The 16899-nt window shown below is 30.7% G+C and overlaps 4 protein-coding genes across 4 annotated transcripts; all 4 read right to left on the bottom strand.

Moving 5' to 3' along the window:
* Positions 1–6: 6 nt before the first annotated feature.
* Positions 7–1860, bottom strand: LOC125865989 (glutathione S-transferase L3-like; the record flags this gene model as incomplete). Its single annotated transcript, XM_049546267.1, has 6 exons — positions 1697–1860; positions 1406–1480; positions 1038–1098; positions 789–875; positions 267–365; positions 7–123 (listed from the first exon to the last, which is right to left on the bottom strand). Coding segments are annotated over exons 1-6 (450 nt in total), but the record flags the coding sequence as incomplete, so codon positions are not given.
* A 1867-nt stretch (positions 1861–3727) lies between these two features.
* LOC125865978 (probable protein phosphatase 2C 38) lies at positions 3728–6067 on the bottom strand. The gene is made up of 4 exons (XM_049546257.1): positions 5713–6067; positions 5091–5458; positions 4474–4710; positions 3728–4232 (listed from the first exon to the last, which is right to left on the bottom strand). The coding sequence occupies exons 1-4, from the start codon at positions 6011–6013 to the stop codon at positions 4008–4010; spliced, it is 1131 nt and encodes a 376-aa protein (XP_049402214.1). The 5' UTR covers positions 6014–6067; the 3' UTR covers positions 3728–4007.
* Positions 6068–7412: 1345 nt separating this feature from the next.
* Positions 7413–9197, bottom strand: LOC125865983 (uncharacterized). The gene is made up of 3 exons (XM_049546262.1): positions 9087–9197; positions 8199–8551; positions 7413–7722 (listed from the first exon to the last, which is right to left on the bottom strand). The coding sequence occupies exons 1-3, from the start codon at positions 9195–9197 to the stop codon at positions 7488–7490; spliced, it is 699 nt and encodes a 232-aa protein (XP_049402219.1). The 3' UTR covers positions 7413–7487.
* A 121-nt stretch (positions 9198–9318) lies between these two features.
* Positions 9319–10138, bottom strand: LOC125864253 (uncharacterized). The gene is made up of 2 exons (XM_049544160.1): positions 10028–10138; positions 9319–9654 (listed from the first exon to the last, which is right to left on the bottom strand). The coding sequence occupies exons 1-2, from the start codon at positions 10136–10138 to the stop codon at positions 9319–9321; spliced, it is 447 nt and encodes a 148-aa protein (XP_049400117.1).
* Positions 10139–16899: the final 6761 nt, after the last annotated feature.

Below are 16899 nucleotides of genomic sequence, written 5' to 3'. Positions count from 1 at the left end.
CAAATGTTCAAGAATCTCACCAGCATGCTTCTCAATATCTCCTTTGAAGTTACCATATATTTCTTTCAGGAACGTATCGCTGTAAGCTATCAACTCTTCAGCAAACTTCTGTTTTTCAGGGTCCTAAACCATTTTACCAAATCACATCAAATTTAAAACTTTTGCTTCCTTTTCTTTTGTCAACGTTTTAGTGCCATGTCGGGAAGGAGGGGAGGGTTGAAAATAAGAATAGTCTGTTTAGGCAAAGAATGAGTTTTGCAGCTTACATCAGGTAGAAGAGACGGACCCTCAAAGTTGCTGTCGATATATTTAACCAGATCGAGACTTTCTCCAATCACTTTGGATTTGTGTTCCAGAGAGGGCACCTACAGAAGAATTGAACAAAACACATAACCAGATCGAAGCAAAGGATATGCTCTTCATGTATCGGGTTCGCCAGAAAACTCGAATTTGAAGAAAAAAGATTACTTTTTTAGAAGTCGCAAGCACACTTCATCTTATTTTCGAGTTCTCTAGCATTTAAAATTTGGCATCTATCATGACGCTCAAAGTCGGATTCAAGATTTTAAGTTTCACAACCATTTTTGCTTACTGCTTTCTGAATAGATTTTTCTCGCACATACTAAGTGAATTTCTTAACATAAACACAAAGTTTGAGCCAAAGCTACTGAGTGCTGTCGAACTTGTAACTTAAATGGTAGATCCACTCCTGACAACACTAGGCCAGTTTCACTATGTATATATACTGGATCGATAGAAGATGAATTTTGTGTTTCAATAGAAAGTACCTTATTTTGAGGGTACACTTTTTCCTTGTACCAAACAGGCCTGTTCTGAAGATCAATTGGAACTAATTCGATCTTATCTTGCAAACCCTGCATTTGTCAATAACTTCAAAGTTTATTTTATGACCATTATTCATCTACATAAACTAAAGATTCTAAGTAGTATACTCTACATCCAAAATAAAACAAGAGTAATTATAATATTAACAACAACAAAAAATACGGAAATGAATTTGCAGTTAATTAAGGAACCTTGAAATTTCTGGTAATCCACGCACGCTGTGCAAAAGGGCATATATAACTGATATACAACCTTCGAAAAAAAAAAAGTTCAAAATCTATCAAATTATTTTTCCTTTGATTATAATTTCTCAAACTTCATTTAAATATTTTAAAATTTGAATCAGATTAGTACTCTTTCTCTGTCCAAGATACTTTTTACGTATGTTTCTCGAGAGTCAAACTACATGAACTTTGATCAACAGATGCATCTTTTTCACTATATTAATACAAGGAAAATTACAACTTATATACCCGAATTCACAGTCAAAAGTTAGTGATCTAACCTTCACCTTCGCATTGAAAAAATTAACACAGAGAATAAGAGAAAGGATATTAACCTTGTAGTTCCATCAAACAGGGCTGGCGGTTCGGAAGTAGAATCAAGAGATGCAGGAAGAATTTGTTGTACACTTCTGTAGAAAACCCCCATCAACATTCATTAAAAAGTTAAAAGTGCATAATTTAACTAATCAATATCATGGTTGATTTCTCGATAAACATTAAACTAATTGTTATTATCTTGACCATGAATTACACTTGAAAAAAAAATTCAGAAACCAAAATGAAAAAGGAGGAAGGAAGCAAAGAAAAAGAAAAAAGAAAAAAAGGAGGAAGGTAGAGAGACTTACGGAGTAGCCATTAATGTTTGTTGGATTTACTACGAAAGATATAATTTTTGAGTTTTGATGAACAAATGGGATGGAAAATTGGATTTTTTTATAGGGGATGGGGGTTTCGGTTATTCGGTGAGCACTGACCAAATTTAGTAAAGTGGGACAAAGTGTGTCATCGCTGAGCGTTATACAAACGAAATGGAAATTGTACTCTTTTATCACTATTCAATTTGAACATTCTCGAAAAGTGTAGATATGTTCATCTAGCTTCCTCAAAAATCATCCCCATTCATAATTTCATTACTATGCCCGAGAAATTAAGATTTCTTGACCACTTATAAACTAATAATTTTAGATTTCTTACATATAATAATAAAAATATAGGATAAAAAGGCCATAAAAGAACAATAGAAATTTTTTATTAATCCAATTTCCTTATGATAATCAAATATGATAGGCATAATACATAAATATGTCATTTGATTTGTGCTCAGCTAATATTTAGATGTAATACATAAACATGACCTTAGTTGGCGTCAACGGATAGCTATGACTTTTAACTTTGAGTGTGTATAAATAGACACTTAAAATTTGTACAAAATTAAACAAATAGACATATTCGTCCTGAATGACACCCTACATGACAATTTTACTGTCCTACATGGCTTCCTACGTGTATTATGTCATATAGGAAACATGTGTCTACTTATTCAATTTTATACAAGTTTAAGTACTTACTTGTGTACACTCAAAGTTGGAGGACATAGTTGTTTGCTGAAGCCAAGTCAAGGGTCATGTTTATGCATTATGCCTAGTATTTATGTCCTTAAACTTTAGATGTGTATAAGTAGACACTTAAACTTATATAAAATTTAACAAATAGAGACACGTGTCTTATGTGGCATAATACATAAAGAATGTCATGTAGGACGCAAATTGACTATTTGAGACGCTAGGTAGGATGCATGTGTTACTTATTTAATTTTATATAAATTTAAGTGTCTACTTGTGTACATCTAAAATTAAAGGACATAGATACAAATTGAAGCCAAATTAAATGACACGTCTATCTAGTTTGACGATATGATATGAGTACTTAATTTATACATTTATCCTTGATTATACAAAGTCATATGATATGAGTACTAAGGGGGCGTTTGTTAGACAAGTTATATCGAAATTATAATGCACAGATTAATTTTATAGAAACTAGTTATATATATAGATTAGTAATACAAAAAATATTTCTTGTTGGTGTTTAGGTCATTGCACTAAAATTAATATACACGATATCATTTAAAAATTAAAATAATTAGGAAAATGCATAAGTACCTCCAATCTATGCCCGAAATCTCAGAGACACATTTATACTATACTAAGGTCCTATTACCCCCCAGAACGTATTTTATAAATAATTTTCTACTCCTTTTCGGCCTACGTGGCACTATCTTCTGGGCCCAGCGCGTGTTGACAATTTTTTCAAGGATAGTGTCAAGTAGGCCGAAAAGGGGTAGAAAATTATTTATAAAATAAGTTCTGGGGGATAATAGGACCTTATTAAATTATAAGTGTGTCTCTGGGATTTCGGGCATAGGTTTGGGGGTACTTATGTATTTTCCCATAATTTATTTTTAAAATTTAGAAGTAGTGACCTTACAATTATACCCTGGATGCTTTAACCTTAATTATTAGAAAAGATAAAAGTAGTTTTGTTCTTTTAGTACTTTATCCATGTTGTTGTTGATATAAAATAGTACACCAATTGATGTATCAAGTTATACATGATTCAAATTACAAATCAAGGTATACTCAAAGCTTTCATTGTTGCTATAAAATATTGCACCACTCTAATTGGTACCTAATATTGAACTCCAAAATGTGCATGGTGAATAGGATATGCTAGACTCAATAAGGGGATCTTAACATAAATAACAGGTCAAATTCACTGTTTACTCTGCACGGTGCAACAAGATGACTTATCAAATGTTTGTATCGACGTTTTTCTTTGGTTACTCAGGAAGTAACCATCAATTAAAAAAAAAAACAATGAAGGGAACAACATACTTCAATTTTAAAACTACAAGGAAATGAAAGAAGACTAAGACATTGAGTCCTCACAAAGAGAAGCTCTGCCATCTTCTTTTGTTGCTATTAGTTACGAGTTCAAATGAATCCGTGTTTTTGCTTAGACCCTTTATTTGTATTAGAAAATTGAACCCTGTAACTAAAACGAGCTACAAATCCAGAGGCAAATTCATAACTCATAAACTTCAAATTCTGGCTCCGCCTCTAGCAAGTGGATTGACTCATGAAGTGTCATTTAGAACTACATTTTTGGAGAGGAGGGAGTTCCTCCTCTAATGGAGAGTATCGAACTGCGAGAAGAGCTTCTATTCATAGAATATGGATCAATAAACACAACTACAACTGTTATATCATCATGGAAATGCCTTCTTACTCCTCGATCGATCTTTTTTAGGTCCGAATATCTCATTTCTCTTTTCTTTGCTGCTATATGTAGAGCAGCTTTGATAAGTTCTCTAGCAATTCCCTGCTAAGAGTGAAGAGGAGTATATGTTAACAATCTGATGCAGAAGCTGTGCATTCAGTAATGATTGTCGATGTAGAAATTTATGTTGCTCAGACTCTTCAAAAATGTTGTCAGGTGCGTGGTGGATCCTCCAAAAGTAGCGCATTTTTGGAGGATCCAACACTAGTTCGGCAGCATTTTGGAGAGTCCGATCAACATAGGTAAAAATAGAGATTACTAGTAGAGATTATTGAAAGCTTACATTTCTAGGATGATTGTGAACAATGTCAACAGCCTCCTGGTTGCTAAGATGGTCCCATAGACCATCCGAAGCAAATATGACGAATTGATCCTTGGAACTGAGTTTGTGAACTGATATTGATGGCTCCGCGCTGAGGATTGGTTCCGAGAAGGGCTCTGGCAACCTAAATCTTGCCAATAATGGTGCCTGGTTGAACTCTGATTTCTTAAGATATGCATCACCAATGGACCTTGAAACCTATATTAAGACGATATATTAGGAACATCACTATCAATCAAATGCCTTTGAAGATCAATTACATCAACAATTCTTAGATGTATTTTAATTCCATTTGGCTCGGGGCATTAGGTACCCTCTTGTTGCCAATATAAACATATGATCGAGCTGACATTGCCTGTGTTATTGATGAGAGTTATCGATAAATTGATGCAGAAATACATTTAGATGTTGCATACAGAATCATCAACCAGTAACGAGTAATTCTAATGTAGGTGAATTTGATTAGGGAGATGGAGAAAGAGTACTTCTAAGGTAAGGAATGAGAAACATGAAAATAAGAGCTTCCGTTATTAACAACAGACAACCAAAGAATTGAGACTATATTTATCAACACATACCTGTATAATACCTTTCACACGCCAAACGTTGTGTTTGAGTACCACAATCTGTGAATCCTGAGGATGCAATGACCTAAGCTCATCTCTCACGGATTCAATACTAGCATTATGCTCTGTTGACAATTGAATAGCTGTTACACTCTTTGCAGCTTTATCTACTCTGCCTAGTACTGCACGCGAATCTCCAACATTCGCAGTATATAGGAGTCCACTACATATTACGCCGGTCAAGCAACATGATCCTACTGTTGCAATTTGTGGCTTCTCTTGCCATTGTCTCTTTACAAGTGACAAAAACTCCTCTTCAGTTTTCAAGAAAGATTTTCTTATGGCATCAGCAGAAATTTCTTGATGTTCTGATGCAAATTCTGAAAATGAGAATAAGATTACAAAGATATTCTCAGATTTCAAACACAAACAACTTTGGAGAATAATACATTGAGAGGCGGATTAAAGATTTAGACATATAAGATAGGGGTAAGGTCTACGTACACTCTACCCTTCCCAGATAATCACTCATGGGGTTACACTGGATATGCTGTTGTTGGATTCGACATATAAGGTTCGTGACAAAATCAATGAAACATCATGCAATCAAATTAAAAACATTACACATACGTACTCTTGAGATTGGAGAACATAGCATTGTTTATAAACCGCGAAGTCTCAGGTCCTCCATGTCCATCATAGACACCAACAAATGTTCCTTGAGGTCCTAAATTCACAGAACTCAATGGCCCCGATTCCAGCTGACTTTGATCTTCCATCAAATTATTCGCTTGTATAACTGCCATTGAAAATTCTCCATTTGCATGAACTCCTAAATCCTTATACCACATTAATCCTTTAAACCTACCATTTGGATCTCCACCTCTACGACTACCATCCCGTTTAACAGAAGGCCTCCAACACAACATAACCATGTTTTTTTGCACTTGCAATTTGTACTATCTATATTTGAATACGCGGTTTCTCCAAATAATGACTAGCAATTGGAATATTTTCATTCAACAAGTTACTGAATTTCTCGAGGATTCATTAAACTGACTCCAACTAATCTCTAATTGATTGACAAGCAGGCCTATAGACCATGAATATGTAACAAAATTCCAAAGAAATGAAATAAACCAAATGTGTATGGGAAAAATTGAGGAAAAAGTTTTTATGTGAGTTCAAAGAATATAGTATATGTTCAATCTTTGTGGTCCTTATATGAATGTGTCAATTTTCAACAACAGCCTTAGCTGTAAAAACCCATAAAAAAGATGTGACAGAGTTTGTTTAATTTATTGGATCAAAAGAGGGAATGGGAAACAAAAAAAGAAAATTGGGATTTTGGAAGTTCTTTACCAAATGATCTTTTTTGGGTTTTGATGTTAAATGAGATCTCAAATTGTTTGCCACAATCTTTTTTTATTTTATTTTGTGGGTATATATAATACATGGTGAACCTCCGTAATTATCTCTATTTGAGTGTCTCTATGCTTCTTGGTTGTTATATTTTTGAACAATTTAAGTTATTGTTATAATGGTTGTGATTGCGGTTAGGGTTCTCTCTAGGTCTTTAATCATAAGGCTAAAATTATATTTTTAGTTTTTTTTTCATCAAGCTTTTGTCTATTGTCACTCCGATATTAACGATTTACGCGTATTTACGAAATTAAAGGATCTAAGAGAAATTGTATAAGCACGCGTATTGATATTTTTTACTTATAAATTATGTTAATAGTTGTCTTTAATTGAAAAAGAATTATAACAAAAAAAAAAGAAGTAGAAGAATTTTCAAATAAAATTTTATACGAGACTTTATTTATTAATTAGGAACAAAAAGATTTTAGCTTTAGGTCAACAATTTTATTGAGTCGCTCTCGCTACTTGTTTTCTCTTTTTTACTTCCATACGTGAAAGCAAGATGTTTGGTAGGACCAATGTCATTTTTGAAGAAAATGTTTCTCATAAGGAAGCCATTTTCCTAACAACTATCGTAACTTTTAATTTTAAAGTGTGTTATTACCAATATTTAATAGTACTAAACTCTTTTTTTGTTAAAACTCGTACCAAATTTGGTAATATTATTATTATTATTATTTAATATATGCAATATGTTTTTCGATAAATATTTTTTTAATTACCAACCAAACATATGACAAATTATACTTCAATAAATATCTTTGATCACCAAATAAGTCCTTTATTTCAAGAATATCACAACATCAACCTCAGTTTGCTTAAATATAGTATGACATTATCAACATATAAATGCAAAAAAAGAAAATTAAAATATATACATAATTACATATAATAAGATCACGTTCAATTTGAACTCACTGACTATAAATACTAATTAGCCTCATGGTACTCTAAATCAAGACGAACAAGATTTGTTATATATCTAAGTTAGCCAACTTTAATCGTACCGCGCCCTCTCTCCATTTGTGTCTGGAGTTTCTCTTTAGCATGCCTTAGTGCATCAAGAACTTCTCTAACAGTAGCATCAAGAACAATTGGATCAATTGATTTTGGCTTTGGCAAATCTAGTGGAACTAATGCCAAAGAGTTATTGACATTGTCTTCTTGAAAATAACTTTCATCTTCTCCATTTTCCCCTTCCTCGCGGACTAATGATTTTGAGCTAGAATAATAGATAAAAATGTTAGATCAAATAAAAGAATCGAAGGGAAAATAAATAAATTTGCCTCTTTACTATTCGAAAAGGTTTAAATTTACCTTTTGTTATACTATCTAAACAAAAGGGCGATAGATGTGAAGTCTAAGGTCCAAAATATACCCCTTTCCACTATGGGGCTAATTGACGTCCAACATGACAATGAAAAAGTGTCTCTAACTCAATTATTTTTCCCTCTCATTTGGGTCAAATTTACTCCTTTACTCTTTGATTTGGAGTAATTTTACCCTTCTACTATTCAAGTAACATATTTTTATATTTAGAAAAGAAAAATCTTCTTCAAAATTAGGGTAGGGATTGAGGATTATAACGTGGATAATCGAACCGTCATCAATAAAAGTGAGAGTTCAAGTAGCCAACTAACTAAGCTATTAAGATTTCTGTGTAAGATTTTCAATGTCGAGTTTAGACATTTTACATACCTATTAGCATCTGAATTTGAGAATTCCAGCTCCTTAGAATTGTTGTCATCATCTTTGCTATTTTTGTCAAAGTTGATTGAGTTTTCTTGGGATATGAGCTCTTGAAAATCACTGATCATAGAGTCTTTAAATTGGGAATTTTGTTCAGAGATTATTTTGCTGCTGTTACTAGTAGTTGTTGTAGATGTAACAGATGAAATTTCACTTTTATCAAACAAACTTGAGTGCTCTGATTCATCTGAAATATAACATATGTTCATGGATTCAAGCTTTTTTATAAAATATTTGAGCTTTTTCTCAGCTTTGTTTCTTGATTTGCTCTCTTCTTTCAACTTTGTCTCCAGTTCAATCAGCTGTAAATTTCAAAATGAAAAAAATAAATAAATTATGTTGCTCGGACTCTTACAAAGTATTTTAGTAGTATCATCATAGGCAGACAAAGATAAAGTAACAAATACATAAAAAAAATTGATTTATCATCTGTAACATCTATTGTCCTGCAATTCCGAGAAGGAATTTTATATAGAAATATAAGAACATGACTATCGATAGCTTAAAACAAAAGAAAAGTGAATAGGGCTTACGGATCATCAACAACACCCTCTATCAAAGCCTTAGACAACCCCCACCCCACCCCCACCCCCACCACCTTATTCTCTTTCTAACATAACTCGTTATGAGGTGAGGCATAATGTAGGTATATCAGATCCTTCGAAAGCTATGCATTTTCAAAGAATCAGACATGGATAAGGCAACATTTTGAAGAATCCGAACAATGTAACTTACAATCAAACAAATCTAATCATGAGAAAACAGTAGAATTAAACAAAGTGTCCATTACTATCATATTCACTCGGAAAAAAAAACAGAGATGAAGAAAAAAAAAACCTTGTTTCCCATAAGGTCTGCATCTTCTTTTGCTTTTTTAGAAGCTGCTCTTTCTGCAATTAATCTTCCTCTTAGACACTCCACTGTCCTCAAACCATCTTCTTTTTCCATTTCTTCTCACTGAAAAAAGGAAAAAAAGAAAGAAAACAGAATATGTAAGAAAATTTAGACAAAGCACACTAAAAAGCAGGGGTTGGTTGCTAGCAGAGTTGGATCCAAAATTTAAACAAGTTCAAANTTCCAGCTCCTTAGAATTGTTGTCATCATCTTTGCTATTTTTGTCAAAGTTGATTGAGTTTTCTTGGGATATGAGCTCTTGAAAATCACTGATCATAGAGTCTTTAAATTGGGAATTTTGTTCAGAGATTATTTTGCTGCTGTTACTAGTAGTTGTTGTAGATGTAACAGATGAAATTTCACTTTTATCAAACAAACTTGAGTGCTCTGATTCATCTGAAATATAACATATGTTCATGGATTCAAGCTTTTTTATAAAATATTTGAGCTTTTTCTCAGCTTTGTTTCTTGATTTGCTCTCTTCTTTCAACTTTGTCTCCAGTTCAATCAGCTGTAAATTTCAAAATGAAATAAATAAATAAATTATGTTGCTCGGACTCTTAAAAAATATTTTAGTAGTATCATCATAGGCCGACAAAGATAAAGTAACAGATATATAAAAAAAATTGATTTATCATCTGTAACATCTATTGTCCTGCAATTCCGAGAAGGTATGAGGTGAGGCATAATGCAGGTATATCAGATCCTTCGAAAGCTATGCATTTTCAAAGAATCAGACACGAATAAGGCAACATTTTGAAGAATTCGAACAATGTAACTTATAATCAAACAAATCTAATCATGAGAAAACAGTAGAATTAAACAAAATGTCCATTACTATCATATTCACTCGGAAAGAAAAACAGAGATGAAGAAAAAAAAACCTTGTTTCCCATAAGGTCTGCATCTTCTTTTGCTTTTTTAGAAGCTGCTCTTTCTGCAATTAATCTTCCTCTTAGACACTCCACTGTCCTCAAACCATCTTCTTTTTCCATTTTTTTCTCACTGAAAAAAGGAAAAAAAGAAAGAAAACAGAATATGTAAGAAAATTTAGTCAAAGCACGCTAAAAAGCAGGGGTTGGTAGCTAGCAGAGTTGGATCCAAAATTTAAACGAGTTCAAAATATCACCCTATTTGAGTTAGTAGATTTTAAATCAATAATTTATACATATTAAATAAATTTATAACAAATAATTATGTAATTTGAGCTAAAGTTACTGAGTTCAGCTGAATCAGTTAGTGCTCTGCATTTTCTTCTATTTGGCTCTTACTTCAAGAAAGTAAATTATCTATAGTGTTGATTCCCTTTTAATAAGGGGACTCAAACCTCAATTTTATTTATTTTTTAAAATTTTGTTTTTATTGTTAGGTACTTTAGGAGTGTAGATTTTGCAAAAATCTTTTATTTAGATGAGGATGAGGATAATAAAGTAGGTAGGAAGAATTTGAATTAATTTTAAATACACAACTGTAGAGTGTCGCCCCCACTCACTATAAATGACCTTTTCTGTTACTTCACTTCAAAGTTGCACCAGTCCCACTTTAACTTCTCATTAATGCAATTTATATTAAGTAACATAACAATTTACATGATTCAAATGAATACAAAAAATTGTAGAACATATTGTTGGGTTAAAAGTAAGGACAAAATACTCATAATATGATATGATATTATTCACTTTAACGTTCAAATTAAGCTCAGAAATTTTCCTCAAAAGGTATTACAGTATTGAAAGATATTATTACATCTTATATGCAACTTTTTTTCCTTTCTAGCGATTAATATAGGGCATTCACACATGTAACAATCTACTGTTGAATTAAGTTCGATATGACCTATCACCTCATCAACAAGGGCCGAGCTAGTATAGAACTCGACCGATCCCAATAACTTTTGTCAAAATTTTATATTTTTCGTAAAGAATCTGTTGAATATATATAAATTTTTAATTTAGAACCCATTAATTCAAATAGATTTGAATTCTGAATTCATAAACTTTAAATTCTGACTTCGTCTCTGCTCATCGATTTATTTGAAAATGAACCGTGTGTAGAGTCCAGTTTAAGTTCTCACTCATGCAATATATTAAGTTTCAAATTGTTTCATAATAATCTGTGGATTTAGTTGAAGAATTGTATTTGAAAGTTAAACTCACATTTAGACTTTATAGGGTAAAACAAAAAAAAATAATTAAAACTCGTCCTCTTTTTCAAACTTTAGATTCTATTTTTCAAATATAAAGTTGAAATAATTGATCATTGTAATTAAAATATAGTAATAATTAATGAAAATATTTTTGAAATTTTGAAATGAATGAGGTTGTGACTAGATTATAGTCACGTGATATTCGCAGCATTTGTCCGTAGTTCAACCGCCCAAACCGCACTGTTGTCTCTTCGCTTCACTCATTGCTCGTGTTGTTTATATCCTTTTTTTTCACCGAAATCTATTTGGTGTTTATATCAAATTAATTTAATTTATTCTAATTGAATAATTTAATGAAGTATGTTAAATTATTTAATTATGTATTAAGTATCAGGGTATAAGATTAGTAGGCAGTGGAATATCGTTTTGTTTTTCAAGGATTTTAAGCTTGTTGGTATTTGTTTTTGTACTAGTTATATCAACGTAATTCTTGCTTTTGATATTTATCACCGTCTTTTGTTTATTATGTTTCGATTATCACACTATTTTATGTTCTTCTTCCTTTCTTGTTGCTTCCCTTAACTAATACTCTCTTTGTCCCTAATTACTTGTCCACTTTTCCTTTTATAGTTGTCCCTAATTACTTGTCCATTTTGACAAATCAAGAAATGACAAATTCTATTTACCTATTATACCCTCAATTAAATGACTAATTATTTTGAAAAATGTAGAATTTTTGATCCACTTCATAATTAATAGGGGTAAAATGATAAACTCACTATGTCATTAATTATTTTCTTAATAGTTGTGTCAATTCAAAAGTAGATAAGTAATTAGGGACAGAGGGAATAATTGCTATGTTTTTCGATTCTTTATATTTGAATTTACTACTTTTAAATCGAGAATCTTTCGAAAATAACTTTTCTATATTTATAAGAAAAGGATAAAATCTGCATACCCTATATCATCTCTAGACCCAAATTGTAAAACTCCATTAAATATACTACTGTAATTAAGTACTAAAAATTTTCATGCAAATACATACTTTATCTTTATCTGTCCTTATTTACTTGTCAATTTTTTCTTTTTTAGTTGTCCTTAATTATTTGTCCATTATGACAAATCAAGAAAGAATAATTTTTTTTACCTATTATACCCTCATTTAATTACTTTGAAAAATATAGAACTTTTTGAAAACCTTAACTTTTTAATTCATATACTTCATAATTAGTAGAGGTAAAATAATAAACTCACTATATCAATAATTGTTTTCTTAATAAGTGTGTTAATTAGAAAATAAACAAGTGATTAGAGACAGAGAAAGTATAATAAGTAGGCGTTTGGCCATGCGACACCATATCACGATATGGTATCGTGAGATGGAATCAGCGTTTGGACATGCAATTTTACGCTGATTCCATCTCATGATTCCATATCATGAGAGGTGATACCATATTCTCCAAAAACCATGATATAGAATTACATGGTGATTCCATATCATGATTTGAGATATTTTAATTCAATAATTGATCCATTAGTTTATATTTTGTTAAAACAACCCCACATTTATATCTACTAACCATTTGTTTCATATGTAAATAAAATTTATAATCACATCATTACTTTTTAAAATTTATTATTCTCACTGACATAAAATTTATTATTCTCACCAACGTATAGTCACTTTAACTCACACCTCACGATTGTGAAACTTTCAACATTTACTTGAAACAATTAACTGGCATGTTAAAATAGTTGCGAGGCAATTAGTAAGATATTAGTATTTAGTTATATATTTCCGCCACATGGTAACTTTAAATTCCATCCTTAGAATAAATATTATTTATTTACACAAAACTGTCTCATTTACGTCACATATGTTTTTAGTAATTCTTTATAAAATGTTTTTTGGTAGATAAATATTATTTTGTCGATGCTGGTTTTCGAAACACAAAAGGTTTTTTAGTTCCATACAAAGGACTACGCTATCGTTTGCAAGATTATCGAGGAAATGAAAGATAGCCTCAAAATGCCAAAGAACTATTTAATTATAGGCATTCATCTCTGCACAATGTGATTGAACGAACTTTTGGAGCTTGGAAAAATAGATTTAGAATACTGGACCATTATGATATTGATACACAAGTGAAAATTGGCATAGCTTGTGCAGTGTTACATAATTATTTGCGAAAATACCAAAATAGTGATGAAATATTTATGGTCTATGAACATGAAGATATTGTTGTGGAGGATATTGACCAACAAATGGCTCAAAGTAACAATGTTGGTTCGTCTTCTCGGTCACATGATCGAGAAATGCAAGTTCAACGTGAGAAAATTGTTTGTACTATGTGGGAGGATTATATTAAAGACTAGTACAGTACAATTTATGTTCAATTTTTTTTATTAAATTAAAGTTTGATAAAACAATTACTTAAGTGGAGAACAAATAACTTTGTAATAATTTATTATGCGATTTTATAATTTTTTATTTATTTGATAGGATTGGATAAAAAATTTGGGCTATTTTAATAGTTTTACAACTTATGAGATTTTTTTGTTTATAAGAAAATATACAACACAAAAAAATTCCATATCGCATGTCCAAACAAACCTTCAATTTCATCTCATAATTCCATATCATAATATCATATCATGATTTCATATCATGATACCATATCACATGGCCAAACGAGCCCTAAATGTATATATTGATTTGATATAAATGATTGACAAATTTTTATTGATAAGAAAAGAACGCCACAATTTGTCCCTACCAACGTTGAAGTATTACTGCTGTACTAACTACTTTAAAATTATTTCTCAACTCTATATAAATACTTGCTCTCTCCCCCTCAAATTACGTGATATTTATTATTTCCTCTGTTTTTAATTATTTATCAATTTTTGAATTGACACACTTATTAATAAAAATGATATAGTTATGAGATTATTATTTTATCCCTATTAATTATCAAGTGGATGAATTAAAAATTTAAAATTTTCAAGAAATTCTATCTTTTTTTAAAGTAATTAATTGAGGATATAATAGGTAAATATTTTTTGTCATTTCTTGATTTGTCAAAATGGACAAGTAATTAAAAACAACCAAAAAAGAAAAAATGGACAAATAATTAGGGATAGAGGGAGTAAATAATACTCCCTCCGTCCCTTTTTATACTCCCTCCATTCCATATTAATTGATTTTTTGAGGTGTTTCACACCCTTTAAGAAAAATAGATTAAGACATAAATTGAACATAGTTTTCCATTTTTACCCTTATTAATTATTGTCAAATTTATTGAAGTCATCACATTGAAAATCCAAATGAATGGTAAAATTGGAAGAATACTCTAAAAGTAATCTTGAAAACTGAACAATTAAGTTAATTTGAAAAATGAAAAATGCCTCAAAAATTCAATTAATATGGAATGGAGGGAGTATGTCACCTTTTTACTTTGCACTTGCATCAATAAATGATGTAACTTTACCCTTCTACCCTTATTTAATTTTTTTGGAACTCAAGTTTTCAATCAATGAATATGAATTGATTTATTTTGATTAATTAATTTAACCAACGAACATGAATCGTTTACTTAGCTTTTCTAAGTTGGCCAAATGTATATTAATTTTCAAAGCTAATAACTCACAAGGGTAAAAAAGGAACAATATGGTAATTTATGCATTGATTTTATGAAATAATAAGTATTATGAACCAGCTATTTATAGAAAAGAATGACATATAAAAAGGGATAGAGTCAGTAATATTTAGGAGGAAATGAGAAAAAAATTAAAATTTATGGTATAATAAAAATTATAAATATTAATGTAATTACTTTCATCCTATAGTGCAAACATGACCTTTACACTTTATTTTCAGCACTCTTATAATTGTATTCATCTTTGTTACTATTATTTGTATTTGTATACATTGTTTTTTCATATTAATTTATAGATTTGATCAATTTTTAAGACAATTCAAACAAGCTCGTCGAATATTCCTATTGATATATAGTATAACGACACATGATGCTTCTCACTTCAATCGAACCTCACAATCTCTGTCAAAAATCCAAATAAGGAATTGATATATAACTATAACACGATTTCTATTAAGTGTCCTGCCTCATGAAGTTCTTTTATCAAATGAGTCGTTTTATGGGTTCACGAGCAATTTGAGTGACATTGCTATTACACTCTACACTTGTCTCTATTGAAGGTGTCTCAAGTGCTTGACGTTGATTTAAATTTTGTGCTTGAATTTCATATTGAGTTATTGATGACAATCTTTATAAGTACAATGGTTATGATGAAAATGGACAAATTGAAAAGCAAAAAAGTAGGAACTGCATGACAATTTAAAAGAACCTCCATAATAACCGTCACGGTCACATACAAGATTATTTCTTAATTAATTGAGGTTTTTAAAGTTAATATATGATCATTATGACCTCCCTAATTTGATTTCAATGTTTCCAAAAAAGTAATTTGAATGGGCTTAGGGCCGGCTCAACGTAGTTGGGAGTCTAAAGCGAAATTTCAATTCAAGGTCTAAAATATAAACAAACTTCGTATACACATTTATTCAAATTTTATTTCTATAAGTAATAAGTTGACAAATATTGAATAAAGATAAGAGTTAGAACCATATAATCTCATGAAGTTGATGACTTGGTATACCCCATTTTAATATGCTTGTTGTAATGCTTCAAGCTAAAATTTAAAAACAAATAAAAAATAATTTGTAGTTCACTTTGTTCAACACTTTTTAGTTTTCATTATTAATTTTTATTTTTAACAAAGTACAAAAGATGTTAAAATGGGTAAAATAATATATTTTTAAAATATTATACTTTTAATCATAAATAATCAATTTTTTCTATAAAATTTTTAACACATAATTTATTATTGATAAAAATTTAAGGCCCCTAAAATTTAGGACCTAAGACATAAGCTTTATTTTACTAAGCATAGAGCTGCCCGTGCATGGGCTTAACGTTACAATGATATGATATCATCAATATTTACATAATCTCATGTGTGGAGGCTTATGACCGCGCCGCCACAAATTGTTATTTTTTCTTAAAAAATAAATAAATAATAGATTTTAAATATACACCAAGCTTTTGTAGTAATACATATAAATAACATATTTAATGTAAATGAATTTCATTAAACAAATGCAAATAAGAAAAATATCACAAGTTCAAATTCATGTCAAATTAAAGTAATACAAACTCGTGTATTACTCCCCCAAAGTTGCACTTGAGAGTTGCAACTTTAAATCCTTAGAAATTTAAAATAGTTCCATGTACCAAATAAACATTAAAAAGAGGGAAAAAGGACAAATATACCCCCGAACTTTCAAAAATGGTATACAAATACCCTTCGTTATACTTTGAGGTTATATATACCCTTACCGTCATATTTTTGGATCATGTATATCCTTACACTAAACGGAGAGACACGTGGCGATATCTTAAAAGTTTACCCTATTTTATTTTGTTTTAACTTTCACCTACAAAACTAAAAACCCACTCAACTATCTATTTACCTGACCCGAATTAAAAATTCCGACCCAATCTAAAACATCTGTGGAGTACATTTCTG

This window comes from Solanum stenotomum, chromosome 5 (genome assembly GCF_019186545.1).
Source record: "Solanum stenotomum isolate F172 chromosome 5, ASM1918654v1, whole genome shotgun sequence".
Taxonomy (NCBI): Eukaryota; Viridiplantae; Streptophyta; class Magnoliopsida; order Solanales; family Solanaceae; genus Solanum; species Solanum stenotomum.
The sequence above is the reverse complement of the archived record's forward strand: the minus strand, read 5'-3'. Positions and strand labels throughout refer to the sequence as shown.